General features: G+C 40.2%; 1 protein-coding gene across 2 annotated transcripts in view; it reads left to right on the top strand.

Moving 5' to 3' along the window:
• Nucleotides 1-5588: 5588 nt before the first annotated feature.
• The window catches only part of ZNF326 (zinc finger protein 326), a 30557-nt gene continuing 17585 nt past the window's right edge, over nucleotides 5589-18560 (top strand). The window contains exons 1-5 of one of the 2 annotated variants that reach the window (XM_074599314.1): nucleotides 5666-5808; nucleotides 6285-6359; nucleotides 12529-12649; nucleotides 14720-15125; nucleotides 17845-18043. In XM_074599314.1, the coding sequence (XP_074455415.1) occupies nucleotides 5793-5808; nucleotides 6285-6359; nucleotides 12529-12649; nucleotides 14720-15125; nucleotides 17845-18043 (817 nt within the window). In that variant the 5' untranslated portion in view covers nucleotides 5666-5792. Of the gene's footprint in view, nucleotides 5809-6284; nucleotides 6360-12528; nucleotides 12650-14719; nucleotides 15126-17844; nucleotides 18044-18560 lie in introns of both variants that reach the window. The other variant, XM_074599315.1, reaches the window with a different exon arrangement.

Here is an 18560-nt window from a genome sequence, read left to right as displayed (position 1 = left end):
TATGTATGTTTGTGTTAGTTATATGCCTTATTTGGCTTTTTTTTTTTTTTTTTTAGGACAGGGAAAGTTAGGGGGTATGGCACAGACATCTCTAACATGGGAGCAAATGGGCACGTAAGAGGCAACTGAAAGAAGTGGTTCAGGACATCGGTGGGCTGACTGACGGTGAAAGGACAAGTCCAGTTCTGTCTTTGCTTAGGGCACTTACGCAGCTCTCACTTGCCCAGTGTGGAGGCTATAGGGCAAACAGCCCAGCCAGAGCCCAGCACACCTCCAGCAGCACTTTGCCGCAAGATTAGATAATAACTAGAACTGCCCTCCAAGGAGTGTAAAGTAAAACTAAGCTGTAAATCTAAAAAGCATAAGCATAATTGCTCATAAGTATTTGCATGCAAGAAGAGTAAGGCACTTCACTGATAATTTGCCAATTACTAATAAGTTGCTCTGTAAAGATTCTTTTTTCCTCTAGGGATGTGTGATAATGAAGCTGATATCCTCTCTCTATTCCAAACCAACCAGAAGTTGGAAATCATGCCAAAACCAAACTAAAGCCTGAAATATGTTCTGCTACCCTCACTTCTGTGTTCCACCGTGACACAAAAGTTATTGCAATTACTCTTTCTGTTGAGTGCCCACTGCTGCTTGTGGAATGCTGATGGGGCTCCAGCAGGTCTGTGCTATGGCACATTAGAAAGCTCCCAGTCTTTCCTGTAAAGGGGCTACATGAAGAAGTTTGTTAAGTTTGGTTGACTTTTAATCTATATTCTGAGCCTCTGTTGCTTGGTTTTTTTGTTTGTTTTTTTTCCATAGGAAAGGATAACATGGTTAGTATGTTTCTGCATTAGCACATTTCCACCCCCTTCTGCTGAATTTTAGGGCATTTTTAATGTACGATATATACGTACAGAGGGCACAATAGTTCAGCTTTGGAAATACCATATTACGGCTCTGATTTATGCTATGATGACAGACATAAGAGCCCACTGAAATCAGCGTGGCTCTGCATGGTTACCATGGCTCTTCTGCAAGGCTCAGATGGAAGGATCTGCTTCTATGTTAATATCTAAGAAGAAACAAAGGGAATTAAATTTCATGTTCTAGAAAGAATCAATGCAATTTTCATGTCCCCGCCCCACTCCCCATCATACTAAAATGCAAAGAAAGCCACTTCTTGAAAATGTCAAGTGTCAGTGGAGATGTATGTTCAAAATTAAAGTATGCGTATATATATTCCTCTGCTGTGAATGCTGTTTTAACAGATTTGTGTCAATCACACCTGCTCTAAACAGAGTTAAGAGACAGAGAGCTTTCATCAAAGGCCAGAAGACACCCCCCCCTCTTATTATTGATGAGATTTAGGTCAACTCCACTGCAATGAAATACAGAGGATTTGTTAGCGTTAGGCCTCCACGATTGCTAGTAACTGGTTGCTAACCACTGTTAGCAGCAACTGATAGTCATTTTACAGAATTTCTTCAGGTTTTAGACAATGCTTAAAATGAAAGGGTAGAAGAAAACACAGCACTTGGAAAGAGGAGGAGAGGGTGTGGGTAGTTACAGTACTGAACTACAGAAGTGCTGTATTTCACAATAACCATGCTGCTGTGTGTGCTTGGAGAAATCACTGATTGTTCTCTTATCCCTGTACTGGTCTGAAGAATTTACAAAAAAAACCCAAGAAAACAAACCCAAGGAAGCAGCAGAACATGAATTCAAGAGCAGAACAGGATCACACAGGGAGATTCTACACTGAACTGGAACATTCATGTTTTGGATCATTGAGAACGAATGTACAATACTGGTCTGTTCCCTTTCTCTTCTTATGTCTCCATTTTGTTTTGCTTTGCTTAGCTTAGATTTTTCCCTTTTTGGAGTCCTGCAGGGAGGAAAGAAGGAGCCTTTGTTTTAAAAAGCCTGAAACCAACAGTGGCCCATTGATCATAATTAAGTCTAAAATAATACGCTTTTGCTGACCTGTTTGTATTGAATCCAAAAAATCGTATGTTATACCTGCTGTAGCCTTCGTCTGCCCCTAGATCCAGTTTCTTCTCCCCGCGCTTCTGGTTCTAGGACAATAACTTTAAAAGCCCAAAGATACCTGTGTGTTTGCATGGCTGCATGTGATCTGTCTAGTGCCTGAAGTGCTTGTTGGTATGAGAACGAATTTTTCATAATCAGATGTTCTCTTTGTCACATACCCTGTTTTCTTTGACAGACTGCTGTCCCCGTAACAACCACCTCTGTTGTCAATAACTTCCTCAGATGGTGAAACACCGCACAGGATAGCAGTGATTCTCATAACAACTCTGGGGGTTGCATACAAATCACAAGTAACCTTGCCATGATGTGCATGGGCCCAACTCAGAGCTTCCTGAAGTCTGTATGAATCTCTCTGTTGATATCAATGATCGTTGGTTTCTTCAGGGGCTGCTTCTAACCTTTTGAAGTCAGATTTTTAATATGACGAGGTAAAGAGGCTTAACCCTGTGACTCTTGGTAGTCTAGTATGCTCTGAGTAAATACGCTGATGGATTAGTCACAGAACGTATGTGCTTTAGGAAAGTAATACAGAGATTCACAAAAAAGATGCTTTTTTTTTGGCATTGAGTCCTTTACCCAACAAATGGGAGAGTTAGGTGCCTTGGTCCTGCTTCTGCCCCTTCTCAGTCTGGGTCTTTACAGAGACCCACACCACACACCCAGGCAGCGTGCACAGCCCCATCCTGGTTCTAAGGATGTGTGCTCAGGGAAACTTCCCCTTCGTAGGTTTCCCTAGTACCTGTCTCCCAGGCTGCTCGTTCCACTCACCAACTGGTCTGGCTTGGAGGTCATGAGCAGATCACTTGCACAGACACAGAAGAGAGAACATGATCACATGGGAAACAGTTAAAAACAGAATTTAAAAAGAAGATAGGACAGACAGTGGCAATCAGTCCCAGGGGCTCAGCCACACAAACATACTGACCAGCAGCCTGCTTACATGCAAACGGTCCTTTTCATTCCCCTTTTCCAATCCACCTCCATCTTTTTTGTTCTTCCCTGACCTACCTTTGCTCCTCCCTTTCTTGACTTTGGCCTTTTCCCCAGACATCTCATAATAATCCTGTATCATCTTAACGGTCTCCTGTTCAGTCCCGGTGTTTCCCTCTCAGACACCTCATTATAAATCCTGTTCTCCTTTATGCAATAGTCCCTTTAGGTTGCATAGCCTACCAGAGAGTTTCATTTGTTGAATCCCTCAATAGGTTTTGCACCAGGGCAACAGCTAAATCATTCACCTTTGATAGTCTTAGGAGCAGCTGATTCAGATGTTTTGCACCAGGGCAACAGCTAAAACATTCACCTTTGGTAGTCTTAGGGGCAGCTGATTCAGATGAATCAGGTTTTCTTGATCTTTGTGTTTATTTTGAATAACCATTAGCCAGATATTCTTACAGTAATCACAAATCTATCTATTCTGCGTGATTTCCTCCCTTCAGAGCTGCTTATTCAATAGCATTTTCACTAGCTGTCTCATTTGGCCCAGCCAGATGCATTGGAAAGGGGTGAGAATCCACTTAGTGCATTCCTCAGCAATTCATCCTGCAGCATGCATTGAATTTCTCAAGCAAAGATGATAATTTACAGTTTTGACTGCTGCATGTTTCAGGCCACCTGGGAAAATCAGTTTATTCCCACTACATTCGTATTGAATTGTTACCTAGGATAGCCTTTGGATTCTCTGCACGTACATGCTATTTTTTAATTCCTCACATTTTTTATTTTGCATGCAGCAAAATGCACAGAGCTGTGCCTGTGCCTTTTCTTGCATGGGGGAAAAAAATCTTCAAATACGTTTCTTTTTTTCTTGAGAAGAGACAACATCTGTGCCAAGTTGTGGTGAAGGGGTGGGCTGGCCTGAGGCAGGCTTGCCGAGGCAGCTGGCCCATGGCACTCGTGATGGTTGCCTTCTAGCAGGAGCCTCTCTTGACTGTACAGCCCACATGCCGGTCTGCTCCCATCTGCGGGGCAGCGTGATGCTGCTGCTTGCTCCAGTTCGTAAGCATGAGATTACAAGTCAGGTTGAGCAGCGCTGCACCCAGCAGTGCAAAAAAAGGCTGCAGAGAAGCAGCTGCTATGGTGCAAACATGAGGCATACAGCCCTGAATGTATAGGAAAACACCTATTGTATAAATCTCATGTTCAATGCAAGAAACTTGTCTGGTCTGCACAAGGGTGCATGTGCAAAGGGATGGGTGCACAAACAAGTCTGCATGCAGATTATTTGGATCTTGAAACCACCGCTCTGCCCAAGCATAACAGATCTTTGGCTGAGAAGTCAGTGGTGAAGCCGAAGGAAAGATTCCCTTTTGCGGGGAATAACCGTTTTCTCTGCATGTATTTCTCCTGCGATGCTGGGGAGAGAAGGCAGCTGAGAGCTACCAGAGGAGGGAAAAGCTTTCCATCAGGGAAAGCTGCTGGCTGCGGTCCTCTTTGCTCCGCTGTAGCAGAAGTCTGCCGTTCAAGTACATTCGCATCTGCTGCCATCCAGAGCTCGGGGAGGGAAACTGTCTGACTGCTCGGCCAGACTTAGGTTTTAGTTTGATTCAAAACTTGGACTCTGGACCTGGGTGAGTCAAATCTTCCTTTCCTGCAATGAGGCTTTTATTACTTTTCAGATGTGGATAAATTGGAAGTTTTTGATGCCATCCTGTCAGCCACCCAAGACCGAAAGAAGCCCTGTTTCCCCGACAAAAACAAGCCTCAGGAGAGAGTGGCTTTGCCGGCCCTTACAGCCTGAAGGTTCACCCATGGCTGGTCCTCAGAGACATATTCCCAGGTTTCCTATACCAGATATGCTCATCACCATCTCCCTCACGTTCAAAACTGTAAGGAATTTAATACTTCTCCGCATATGATCTTCACACAGGGCTTTGGGGCTTTTTTTTGCACAATGATCTATCTGGGGCGAAGTCTGTTTCTTCCTCAAATCTTTGGTTGCACAGAGCACAGTGGTATCTCACGACTAACTTAAGATGGAAGACTGTGTTTATTGTTGGCCTGTTTCAGTGCAGCCTGTTACAGATGCTGAAATACTTTGTTTTGGGATTGACAGATAAACCATTAATACGTTAGGTTCATATAAGGGGGCGATTACAGGGGTGGCATTGCTTAAGTAGATGGGTTTTTTTGCAAAACCATTTGGTTTGCACAATGGAGCAGCAGCCCCTGTTGGGAGCTAGCAGGGCCATGGGACGGGGCTCCTCAGGCCCGGGGCTGTGGAGCTGCAGGGAAACCACCTAGGGCTTGCTCCCGCCAGGCACTGCCTGACTTCCAGCTCTGCATAAGGGCAGATTTTGGTATTGGTACACAGAGGGAAGTGTTTTCTGCAGCGGCCACATCACCAGGGCCCAAGGGGGTGTGTGCGGGAGGGTAAAGGCGTGGACGTTTCGCTACTGCTAATCGCGTAGCGGCTGCAAGCGGGACAGGGCCCGGCGCCAGAACGCAAAATGACGGCTGCCAGGGCCCAACATGGCCGCCGCGCAGCCTCCCTCGTGACCCAGCCGATCCGGGCACCCTGCGCCCACTCTTCACGCGGCGTCACCGCCGATCCTGGGCCCCCTCTCCTTGCAGGTCGGCCTGCTCACGTGACGTCGCTCACGGGCCAATCGCCGCTCGCCGTGGCCCCGCTGCTGCGCGCAGGTCCCGCCTCCCCTCGTTGTGGTGGAAGGCGCCATTGAGGATAGCCGGAGCTGCCGCCGGGCTGCCGCGGCCGTCAGCCGTTCGGGGGAGCAGGGCTTGCCGCCGCCGCCATGGACTACGGGGAAGGTGAGGGCGCACCCCCAGAGTAAGGGTTGAGCCTGGCCGCCGCCACCGCTGCCGCCGCGGGGCCCGGCCGCGTCTCAAAATGGCAGCGGCCGCTTTGTTCCGCGCAGGACGGAGCTCCTTCCCTCATCCACCCCCTCGCCGCTTCTCCCGGGTCGGGGGAGCTGCGGCGGCGGCCGGCAGCGGGAGGGCTGTGCGGGAGGAGGGGCGGCGTGGGCGGGCGGGTGGCGCGGGCGGGGGCGGCCCTCCGCGGGGCGAGGCGCCCTGGGGCGCGGGGCGAGCGGGGGGTGAGGGGGAGGCGGCGGGCGGGGGCGGCGGGGGCAGAAACGGGGGGAGCTCGGGGCGAGCTCCGTGAGGGGGTCGTGTCAGGAGACTGGAGATCCGACAGGAGAGAGAGCCGCCTCTTGTTGCGGCTCCCTGTCTCTCCCCTCCGGCTCTTGCTAAGCACTAAGTCATTCTCACTGACCCATCCTCTCCAGCTGAAGACAGAGATTGGAGATTCCCAGATACCCCCATGCATTGTGGTGTGAACATGCCCAGTGGGTCAGTCTCAGGTATGAGCTATAAATACGTCTAACCTGTAAAAAGCGTTGGGGCTGAACAGTCAGTGTTGACAAAAACAAAAAACAAACGGGTTATTAAAAGTACGTAACATGGTTTGACTGCACATGTTTTCTGGAGGAGTTGTAACTGGCTGGGAATGAGACTTGATTTTCATCTTGGGCATGTCAACATGAACTCCTGCACGTTACAAATCAAAATTGTGAGCTCAAGGAGTGGGGATGGGGGGGAATAGAAACTTTTCATACGATGATGCTTTTTTACATAAATCAATATTTCATTTTCATACGGACTACTGTATTTGATTCTTACTACTTCTACTGAAAAGAAAGAGGATGTTTCCCCCTTTTATACAGACATGGAAAAAACAGAACCTGGACCTGCTTGATTTTTATTTTTGTTATTTATTTTTTTTTTAAGTTTAAGAGTTTGGGAAGGAATACAGAAAACCTGTAAATTAAATGTGATACAGCAAAAGCTAACAGTTGTTTTTATACTGTGAAAAATAGCACATAGATACAACAAAAAGGAATGCACATATTTTTGTAAGATGAATAAGTTTATGAGTTTAGTAAGACTCAAGAAATGATTTGACATCTCTTGCCAGCATGCAAGCAAGTACTAAAAGGATGTTAATATAAAAACTACCATAAACTGTACCCAGGCTTCATTTACAGATGTCATCACGTAAGTGTTTGCTGTTGGATCTCTTGATACTCTTGCATTGAAACAGACCCATCTCTGGTTGCAGTATGATCATTTTTATGATACATTCCTTGAGTCTTTGCTTTTTTGCCAGTGATATTGTTTTGCATTTATCTTTCTTCATAGTAAAAGAAATAAATTAAAGCCATGGTCCTGTTTTTTAATCTTCTGTATTGATTCCTAATTAAATATCCTTTAGTTTTTTAGTAGAAAAGGTTTTTCTTAAGTAGCAGTTTTAAGTATCTTATTGGAATGTTCACTGTAATGATTAACCAAACCTGCTTTTCTGAGATCTTATGAGAGTAGTATTAAAGCAAATCCAGGGTCATGCTATGGGAAGTAACCAATCAAATGTATGTTGTACAGTTAAATCGTTCCTTTCGTGTACCTCTGTAATAATAGTTTTCGTTGTGATAATTAAACTTTCTATTATTCATAATTATAAACCAAGTTTAATTATGATGTATACAGCTTGAAACACTTAACATTAATGTTCGTGCATTGTATCTACATTAGTAAGGCATGAATAAAGCTTTGTCTTACCCCGGTTCTGTATAGTGGGCTAAAGGCTATTTTATAGGGGTCCAGTAGATGGCAATAGAGGATGGATGTGGAGAGTTTTCATCTTTGCCCAGTTTTCATTTGAGTTCTTGGCAAAGTTCTTCCTGGTGGAAACTTTTAGCCAGTGTGAAGCACTTTTTGTTGGATGGCTGATGACTGCTGTAATTCCACCATTGTCCCTTGCTTTGAGACAGAGATGACATGGCCTGTAGAATAAATTGTTAATGTTATTAACAGAAATACTATTAACTATTCATGTTAATATTTTAATTATTGTAACTATTGTCCTTTTAATCTGGAAGGGGAGATGGCTTTTGCTTCTACTCCTAAAATTCATCTTGTTTTTTGCATGGCACTCGATGATGTATTCAAATTTCTGTACGTAATGACAAGGTTGTGATCTTAAAGCAGGGATGGTGTTATCAAAAGAGTAATGTGCCTGGAAAAAATGTTGCTTACTCTTGCACAATGGATTCTTAAGCTTGTTGTAGTCATTGTGGATTATGAATTTATAATACAGGGGAATTTAGCTTGTTTCAAGCTGATACTTCTGTTTCTTTTTATTGTTTAAAGGTTATTTTTATTTTACTGACACTTGTTTTTTTCATTTATTATTGATTACTGCAAAATCTTTCACCTTCCTCTCATCTTCCTAGCTTTTTCATATGCTCCACATCAAGAACACTATTGAAAATTATTTTCTTTGTGCTGTGAATATGATTCCAATGTTCTCTGATCTTAAGCTTTTTCTTCTAGATGGAGTCCTTTGTACCAAGGGATTCTGAGTCTTATCTAGCTCATGTTTAACTTCCTCGTTCTCTTCCTAAGGAAAACTTGCTTTTTCTTTACTGGCTATTGAGATTTATTTTGCAGCTATGTTAAATGATCACTCCACCAGATACAGCTTCTTTTTATTTTTTTCTTTAATCTGAAGGAATACATAAACATTAATATTTTAATTTGTAAATTGATCTTGAATTGATCTTGTCTTTTAGTGTCCCATTCTTTTTTATTTTGGAGTTAATATATTCTTTTTCCCCTTTGGCATAACTCCTTTCCCCTCTCTCCTACTGTAGCAGGCTTTAAGCGTGATCTAGAAATGAAAAATGAGATTGTTCTTTGCAGTTCTGTTTCTGTACTTTAGTTCAGCAGCTTATTCATCTGCATTGCATTTATGCAAGAGGCTGCAGATGCCAAAAACTCATTTACTCCTTCAACAAACTCTTTGTTTCGCATGCATTGTCAGTGCCTTCATCAGTTTGGAGATTCACCCTTTCATTTTTAAACTTTAGGAGCAAATATGAATCACTTCTCTTTTGTTCTTTTTTCTTCTCTTTTTCATGCATAGTATTTGCAGATATACAGATATAATATTTCTTCAAAGGTTTTGTTGATAAAGAGTTACTACTTAAACTTAAATGAAGTACTACACTTTTGAATTTTCAGTTTGAGACACTGCAGTACAGTTCCTGGTGGTTTTTCTCTAGTGCTTAAGCACATGTTCTCTCAGCGTGTTAAATAATTTTACATTGAGTCTGAGTAGTTTGCACAGATAGGCAACTTCTGTGTACCTCCACCAGTGGTGACAGCCAGAACCAAGATAACAGTGAATGGGGAGCAGGCTACAGGTAGAGGAAATTGTACTGCATGGATACAACTTTTTTTAATGCTCCCAGTCTGTTTATCTTGCTTTAGTAAGTAGAAGAAGAATCAAGTGTGAAAGAGGCTGGTGCAAATGGATTTTGATGTCTGTGATTGTGAGGTTTGTCAGTTAATAAGCTATTTACCTTGAGATTGTAATAATTAAAGCCGTATGAGTGATTGTTATTCAGCTACTAAATTCAGAAATTGAAATCCTTTTATTTTGGTTCACCTAAGTGAATATTTACTGGCTTCTTGTATGTTTTGCCCCTTTTTAGGATAAAGGCTTAATGCCTGAAGAAATACTGCGCTTCTTAATTTGAATGCAATATCTTGGTCAAGCCCTGGGCATGAATGTAAAATCTATAAATCTTTGGTAAAGTTTGCAGCTGACAAAATAACTGAACCAGGAGGCCAGTGGTTGAAATGATAGGTTAACTGCTTCCCATTTTGGAACAGTTAATGAAGTAGTCAGAAGGAGATCATAAGATCACCTTCATTAGCTCAGATGAAACATATGTCTGTCCCACCTCACCAATATCACTGTCCATTTGGAGGTGTGGAAGGAATAGCAGAAGTACTCCTTCGGTGTATTTATATGCCTTCACTGGTTTGCAGCCTGGGGACTTTAAGAACCAGAGACATAGTCTTTGTGTTCGACATCCTTTGTGTTTCTCATCAGTGGATTTAACCAATTTCTTTCTTAAATCGATGTAAATCTTAGTAACTTCTTGTCACAGAGCAATTCCAAGACTTAAGTATCTGTTTTGTGAAAAAGGATAAAGTTAATTTTTTAGCTTGTTATTTTTAAGTTTCATTTGCTACCTCCAGTTTTTTGTAGCAGAAAATCATGCAAGTGATCATCCCTCTTCATTTTTTACCTTTTGTATCCTCTGTTAAACCTTTTTAAACATAAGTGTATTATAATGTAGGTAAATGCAGTGCAGTGAGTCTGGAAAGGATGAGTAAGTTGTTCACTGTTAGGGAGGAGAAGGTGATGTCCTAAAGGCAGTGATTTGAGTATTTAGGGACTGGCATAGCTCCACAGCAAGACTGATGATGTTAGATAACCTGAACCTTAGATGAGTAAGGAGGGTATTGAGCAGAAATGGACGTCAGAAGTTATCCTGTGATTGTAAAATATATTTTAGTATTTTCTTTCATGCTGAGAATGTTAGACCGAAAATTTGCTTCAAAACTGTTTCAAACCAATTTTCGGAAGAGTTCTGTTGTGTGTGAAAGCTTTTGTGTTTTTCCCACTGGTGAACTTCTGGCAACACTGGTCGCTACTTACTACACTGTAATAGAATTGAATTGCAGTGGCAGGGATCTTGGCAGTATGCTGTGTTCTTCCTTGACTGATTTGATTCACCTCTTCAACTCTTAACCTAATTAATTTTTGCCATCTCTGGGTCTGTAGATGAATAGGGAGCAGGTGAAACTAAGGCAAATTATTCTGCACTTTGAAGTCGGATATTTCAGTTTTCAGAATGTCATTGTCTTTTGATTAGATGTACTGTATTTAAAAAATACCTTGGATCTGAGATTCACCATGGGATCATATAACCTTAATTTCTGTGAAACTGGAATTATTTTATTAATTGCCGTACTCTTTTTACTGGCCTGCATCTTTATGTAGGCAGTCTTGAGGGTATTCCACTGGGTTAGGTGGTAGATCATTCAGTCACACCAGAGAAGAATATTAGATGCTTCTATTAGAAGGCTCAGCTATTTCTTTAAAGAGTAACTTTTTACAGTTTAAGTTGACGCTCTGTGGTGCTACATGATTAGTATCTTGAAAAGCTGTTCTTCTGCTTTGCTGCAGAATTTTTATTGTATGTTTGGATTAAGGAAAGGTGCAGCGTGATGTCCGTGTTCAAAGTTCATTGTTTCAGAAGTATCCTCTTTATTTTTTTTTTTTTTTTTAGAAGGTACCTATGATTGTTAAAATAAAAAAAAAATCAGCAGGAGGTCTTTGTTGGAGTCTCCATTCAGGCATGTTAAGAACATCTGTGTAAAGGTGATACACTCAGTTCAATACCATTTGCAGAATTCTTGTTGACATATGTAAATTACGATGACCGCCTGGTGCTAATAAGAAGCAAGTAGAAACAGGAAATAGAATGTATACTTATTTTCATCACTACTGTTATTTTCATGAAACAATATGCGTGCAGAATTAAGTTTCTGTTTTTCCTTAAACAGGGAAATTTCTTATGACTTCAAGTGAGCTTATTGTTTGGTTATCTTCTAGAAAAGTCAATGGTTTTACACTTTGAGAATTTGAAATGCATAAAACACTCTCTCTTGTCAGAGTGGACAAGTCTCTGTGTGGTTTTATTTTTATTCTTCCTGTGTTCACTGTGTTTTCCTTCTCTATGTTACCTTTTCTGTGAGGCTTGATTTGCCAGGCTTTCTTTGTATTATCCAAAAGTTAGTGTTGGTTGGCACTGGGAAGCAGTTTTGGTCACTAGAATGTCAGTGAAGTGCAAATTGTGCACGCTACAGGAAGACAGTGGATCATACTTGTTATGTGGATCTACAAAACTGTTTTAGTGCTTTGAATTTGAGTGTTTATTTAACCAGAACTTTAATATATAACTTCCAATGTTGAGGAGGAAGTTGGTTGTTTTGCCAGACTTCATTACAAGATATAAAGATGTCATGAAATGATATCGGTTCAGCTATGAAATACCAAGGTCTTTGTGCAGTTAGTGAATTGGAACCCCACTGATTTGCGTAGATTTTTGTTTGTGCTATGTTGGAGAAAATTGTTTTGTTTGACTGTAGCCTATATGCAGTCTGCACTGCAGCATGGCAGCTTGTAACCTTGGCCCGAGGTGTCTGTAAATGTGAGTGAAGGTTTCTTGTGGCGTTGGATAGAGAAAGCAGATGCCTGTGAGCTGTGTGTGTTATTAAAGGGTGGCAAGTGGTCTTAGTTCTCCACTAACTTCTGACATATTCTACATCAGGCTTCTTGATTTAATTCTCTTAATATAACTTGCGTCCGAATTCCAGCGGATGAAACAGTAATCCTGAGTTATCCACTACTGGGGAAAACATTTGAACTTGATTTCATTAAAGAGGTGCTCGGATGATGACAAGGACACACGGCTTCCCTAAGCACAGTGCCGGAATTGGTTTGCAACTGGCAGTTTTGTATTTTGTTTGTAAGCACTTAGGAATTTAAGATAGATTACTTACTAAGACTTCTTGCTTGCTTTCTTTATAAACATTTTTCTGCTCTTTTTTTAGACATGGACCGTGATTATGGGCATGGAGGCTATGGTGGCCCACGATCCATGGACTCTTACCTTAACCAATCCTATGGGATGGAGAGTCATGGAGGTGGAGGAGGTGGTGGTGGTGGTAACAGGTAAAATAATCCTTCAGTTGTCCCAAGAATTGATCAAATTCAATTTAAGTTTAAATCTTTCTGTCTTTTAACTTAAGTGTTCCTGAGGCATGTTGTTATGATTTTGTATGAACACTTTCATTCTAAGTCTTCATGTTTGATAAATACTGGCAAATACTAAACTGTAAGAGTTTTCTTGTAATAATCAGCATTTTTGTGGAAAAGTTTGACAGTGAAACCATGCGTCTTTGAATGAAAATGGAAAAAGTTGTATTTTTCGGTAATGGTTAGCAATTTGTAGCTGATTGGCCTGACATACCATTTCTGACATAGGAGACTAGACCTAACTGGTTTAGTGCCTTAGACTGAATCTATCAACATTCCGTTTTCAAGGAACATTTAGGGTATGTGTTCTTTGGTTTGAATGTGCAGTAATCAAATGATCTTGGTATTGAATCTGAAAGTCATGTCCAGATTATTTCATTGGCAGGTACTGATTACAGTCAAAACTGTGTGCATGTTCTGGGCTGCTTTGTAAGATGGATTGGTCTAAAAATAAAAATTCTGATGCAGTGGTCTTAAAGTTGTGTATTTAATGCTAGGATACTATTACTGTTGCTCTTTCAGATAAAAACAGTAGGGATCAGCTGATTTAATTTAGGTCTTATTCTCGTATTCAAAGAAGCGTGCTTTTCAGAGTAGTGATTCTATCTTGGAGGAAATAAAATGTGAAGAAAACTTAGATAATCTGATGGTTTTCTTGTGCGTGCCCTTGAATTCATGTCTGGCTGTAGCCAGACGACTGTATGATTCTTGTCTTGTAGTCACTGTGGTGCCACTGGGCAAGGACAGTACTAAGTAGGGAGGCTGGAGAAGTGTTGTGTTTTGCTGCACGGTTCTGTTAAACATTTTAGTGAAGTATAATATGTTTAATGATGAACATTAAGATTGACTTAAAAGTCTGAGCAGAGATTCAGGAATGAGCTGTACCTACCATATAGTAATCTGCATATGATTAAGGTTGAATGACTACTTGAACACCGAAATGTTACTTGCCATGTAATGTTAATACTGTGCATGGACTCTTTCTGTAGATAGTGTCATTTTCTGTGTAGCTTTGGGTCTTCTGAGACTAACATTTTAAAATGAAGGCATTCAGTTTACTATAGATACTGTTAGCAATTTGAGTCTCTTCTAGTTTATATTTTAGCAGTCAAGGGGTTGTCTTTCCCAGCTCCTGCTGAATCTCCCTGTTTATAACCCTGCAGGGACACTAATGTGTTTCCCTTCCAAGTGGTTACAAGTATTGATGATTTCTAGCTTGGTCTCCCACCCCAAGGCAAAGCAAGCTCTTTGGAAATAACTAAAGCTTTCAGTTCCTTGCCACTCTACTGTGAAATTCCAAGGACTGTTTTTGTGTCCACTGTGCATGTATTGGGATAGACTTTCAAAATGCCGAGTTGCTAGACTTAAACGGTCTGCAAGTGAAAGATGGGTACACTGAAGGTTGTGAAGTCTGATTGGGAGACTGAATTTTACAGGGAAGAAAATTTCCAGAAAGTACAAATATGAATGGAAGAGCACGTGTATTTTTCCTTTCAAATTAGAACTATGGGTGTTTAAAACTCACAACTGTACCACTAAAAAAAAAAAAAAATATTTTTTTTTTCCTCAGTTCAGAACTAAGCCGCCTTTTAACTGCTGTTTAACTGTTAGAATATGAGGGCATGATTTTGAAGAAAGGAGAGTTTGACTAGCCTATGAATGTCTGCAGGTGATTATTTTTGTGAGACTAGGGCTGGGCTCTAATAATGTTTTAGTAAATAAATGTTGCTGAAAATTTTAAGTTAACAAAGTTCAGGCTTACTGAACTTTAGAATTGTTTGTAGCAAAAATGGCTCAGATAGCTTTCTATCTGGTCATAGAGTGATTTGCCCAGCCCTAATCAAGATTAAACAATAACACAACTGTACGGACCAGTATAGTAATAAAATGATTTTAGTTGATAAATGTCAACTGATAACTTGTCTTTTGAAATGTATAACATTAGTAAGCTTACTTTTTTTTCTCCTCACTGTGCAACTCTTCCAGGTTTGGACCTTATGAGTCTTACGACTCCGGGTCTTCTCTGGGTGGGCGAGATCTGTACAGATCTGGCTATGGTTATAATGAACCCGAACAAAGCCGCTTCGGAGGTAGTTATGGTGGTCGATTTGACAACTCCTACCGGAATAGCCTTGACTCTTTCGGAGGTAGAAACCAGGGCGGGTCTAGCTGGGAAGCACCTTACTCCCGTTCAAAATTGAGGCCTGGGTTTATGGAGGACAGAGGAAGAGAGAGTTACTCTTCCTACAGCAGTTTTTCTTCACCCCATATGAAGCCTGCACCTGTAGGCTCTCGGGGGAGAGGAACGCCTGCTTATCCTGAAAGTGGATTTGGAAGCAGAAACTATGATGCTTTTGGAGGACCATCAACAGGCAGAGGCCGAGGCCGAGGAGTAAGTACAGAATCTTTTCAGATTCTTTTCACTAGACACTCTTTTAAACCCTTTCAAGACCACTGCTTTAAAACGAATGCACTGTTCAGTACAGTGTGGGTTTTTTGTCCAAGCAAACTATCATGGTTGACAATGTTGTTTACCCCCTTGAAGCTGTCTTCAAGTAGAACCTAGTCCCTCTTTCTTTTGAAAGTAATGAGTAATAGAAGACTAGTTGATAAGGTTTCTTAAATCTCTCCTTTTGTCTGAAAGGTGAAGATAAAAGTAATAGGTTTGGTCTAAAAGGGATTAAAAGGACTTGCATTTTTCCTTGTAAACACTAGCATCTTTGCTGCTGGTGGGGAAATTCTTGAATATTGTAAAAAGTTTAATTCAAAGACTTTGAAGTTTTGAGTAGGTTAAAGGTGCAATGTATAAGTAAAAAAATGAAACCCAGGTTGTGAATACTAGAGTAGTTTTTGTTTCCTGTAAAGGTGAAAGTTTAGCTAATTCTTTAATATGTTGAACACATGCTTTATCAAACATCAAGTCGTCTTTTAAACCTAATTCTTACTCTGACTTGTGTATTGAAAGAGTGATGGGGAGGAAATGGCAAAGGTGGGTGGTTAGCAGTTACAGTGATTATTTTTCAAAATTAAAGCACGGTTAAAGGGGCATCATCAACTTGAAATGGGTCGTTTCACAGAATTAAGATTAATTTCCAGATAGCTTGCCTAGTCCTGATACATGCATTCATTTTGTTTTGAAGATTTATGTTCTAACTCATTTTCATTGGATTTCTTTCCAGTGTAGAGCGTAAAAACTGTATGTCCAAGAAACAGCAAGGTTAACAGCACACAAAATAGTGGATCACAGTTTGGAGAAGTAATGCTTGATGTTAAATGAGCTAGAGGAAAAAAATGTACAACAGAAGAGAACAAAAAAAGAATCCTGACAGGAGTACTAACTTTAAGTTGATGGTGTCCCTTTATCTTGGTTTTAAAATTCCAATTCTGATTATGGGTTTTTTTTAAGCACGAGGAGTTCAGTGAACACTTTTCTGCCTGTGCCTCTAGGTGTAACTTATCTTTTAAATTTCTTAAGCGTACCATATTTCTTTGGGAAGCAATTCTTTAGTATTAAACCATACAACTTGTTTGTAGCTTGAAGTGTAGAATAAGATTCCTTTTTACTGGGTCTTTTAAATGCCTAATGGTGTGGTGGTTTTGTTCCAGAAAGTCTACTTTGCAGCATTCTTGAGTACTATAGTTGCCATATTCAAATTTTAGCTCAGATTTGCACATGGCTGCTGGCTAGCATGTAACATGGTATGAGAAAAAGATTCTAATCTTTTATGTTTCTCTGCTTGTGAAGCTGAAAGTGTTAGGTACTTAAGCTTGGATGCCATCCTTTCAGAACTCATTTAGATCTGAAAGTTTTGTGGAGAGTTACAGCCGAGTAGTCTTTTTTCTTTTTTTTTTTTGTTTTGCTTTTGAAATTTATCTTTTTAGTCTTTTATGTAATAAAGGAGAATGTAAAGGCTAAACTACTTAACATATGTAAAATGCATTGCACCTTTAATAGATAGACTGTCTGTTTAAAAAAAAAAGTACTTAAAATTATCCAAGTGCATACTTCATGTCAAATGTATGTGTACAGTGTAAATGTATATGCTAGGTAGTTCTATAACTATCTCAACTAAATAAATTAACATGGAGATCTTGTGCATGGACGTCTTTCTAATAAAGAAAAGTGCCTGTTTTGGTACATTCTGTCTGACATTTAAAATTTGCTTAAAAAGAAGTTATACTTTTCACGAAGTATGTTGAAGTTATTGTGTTCTTTTAACTTTGATAGCGTAATACTAATTCTCTGCCCATGGCAATACAAATATTTCTGCTTATCCAAGTCACTCATCCAGTCAGTGGGCTCTCTTCTGCCCTTTGTTAATCATATAATTGAATTAATATTAAGAAGTATGTTAGTGCTTTTGAAAATATTGCAGCTACCTAAATTCTCCCTCTTCAGATTACTCATGTATTCTATGCCTTCAGAGAGGTAACTGTCTCAAACAAGTGTCCACAAATGACTCTACAGCATTTTAGAAATTGTAGAAAGGTTTAATCTTTCAACTGAGTTTTCATTTCTATTGCTGCCATGTTTTTTATCGCTCCCTCAAGGCCCAACTTTTAAATTCTGAATTTAGTGAATTCAGTGGAAAGATAAGTTTAAAAAAAAAAAAAGAAGCTTCCTTCAATTAATCACTGTTCCACACTGGACGACCATCTTTACTCAGTTTTCAAATCACTACTAATCATTTGGCGTAAAGAAGCTGTGTGCTTTTTTTTTTTTTTTTTTTTAAAATGACTGCTGACTTAAGTGTTGAAAACTGTGTTGGTTAGCTCTGTTTTTTCCCCAGAGGGAGATGTCATTCATTATCTAGAGAATCTGAAGAGAGGAGTCAAGATGTTAGGCTGAGATATGAACTCTGATGGACATGTTCATTGTCTGGACAATGGTTCTGAATAAGCAGAAACACAGTTTATACATACGTATTCGTTCTACTGGACAAACACCCACAAAGCCATTGCACAACACATCATCAAACTGGGAGCTTAAATTTCCCTTGCAGAAAGAATGCAGATTTTACTTAGTTGACAGTTTTATTGTACCAAGTAATTGTTTTATTTCTATTGATTTAATATACTAATACCTTTTTCTTGATTTCACAAATTTTCAGCATATGGGAGACTTTGGAGGAATGCACAGACCTGGAATTGTTGTTGACTATCATAACAAACCCAGCCCTGCAGCAGTTGCTGCAAGAGGAATAAAAAGAAAGATGATACCACAGCCATATAACAAACCTGGCGGTGCGTTTATCAAGAAACCCAAAATGACAAAACCTATTTTGAAGCTGAGCCAGAAAAAATCTCCTAGTAAGTAAAAAGTGCCAAAATTCTTAAGTTAAAATTTACTAATTGTTTAATTTATTATGAGTTATTTACTTTTAATATTCAGAAAGAAAGCTGTATGTGCTGTTTTGTAACACTTCATTTTCTACCCTTGAAGTACTCTGCAGCGTTTTATGAATTTACTCTTCTAGCTCTTCTACTGCAAAGATAATTTTCTGAATGAAATTGCATTTTTTGATGTGTTTAAATATGTACTGCTGAAGACTATTTCATTGAGACTTTACAATAATACATCCTGGAGGCAAATTTTCACCACTGAAAATAATTTCAGATCTCAGGTTGCCTAAAGTGATAGTGCATGACAAATATTAAAATACACGAAATACACCCTGCATTCTATGAGCCTGGGCACTGCTGCCCAAACCTTAAAATGTGCTCTCGAATGAGCTTGGGCACTGCTGTCCAAATACTTTGACAGATACAAAAAGTAGCGCATCAGCTGCAATGCAGCTAAAATAAAGGCATAAGATGTGGGTGAAGA

The sequence above is a fragment of the Larus michahellis genome, chromosome 8, assembly GCF_964199755.1.
Source record: "Larus michahellis chromosome 8, bLarMic1.1, whole genome shotgun sequence".
Classification (NCBI taxonomy): Eukaryota; Metazoa; Chordata; class Aves; order Charadriiformes; family Laridae; genus Larus; species Larus michahellis.
Note: the sequence above shows the minus strand (reverse complement) of the source record. Positions and strands in the feature narration are given on the sequence as shown.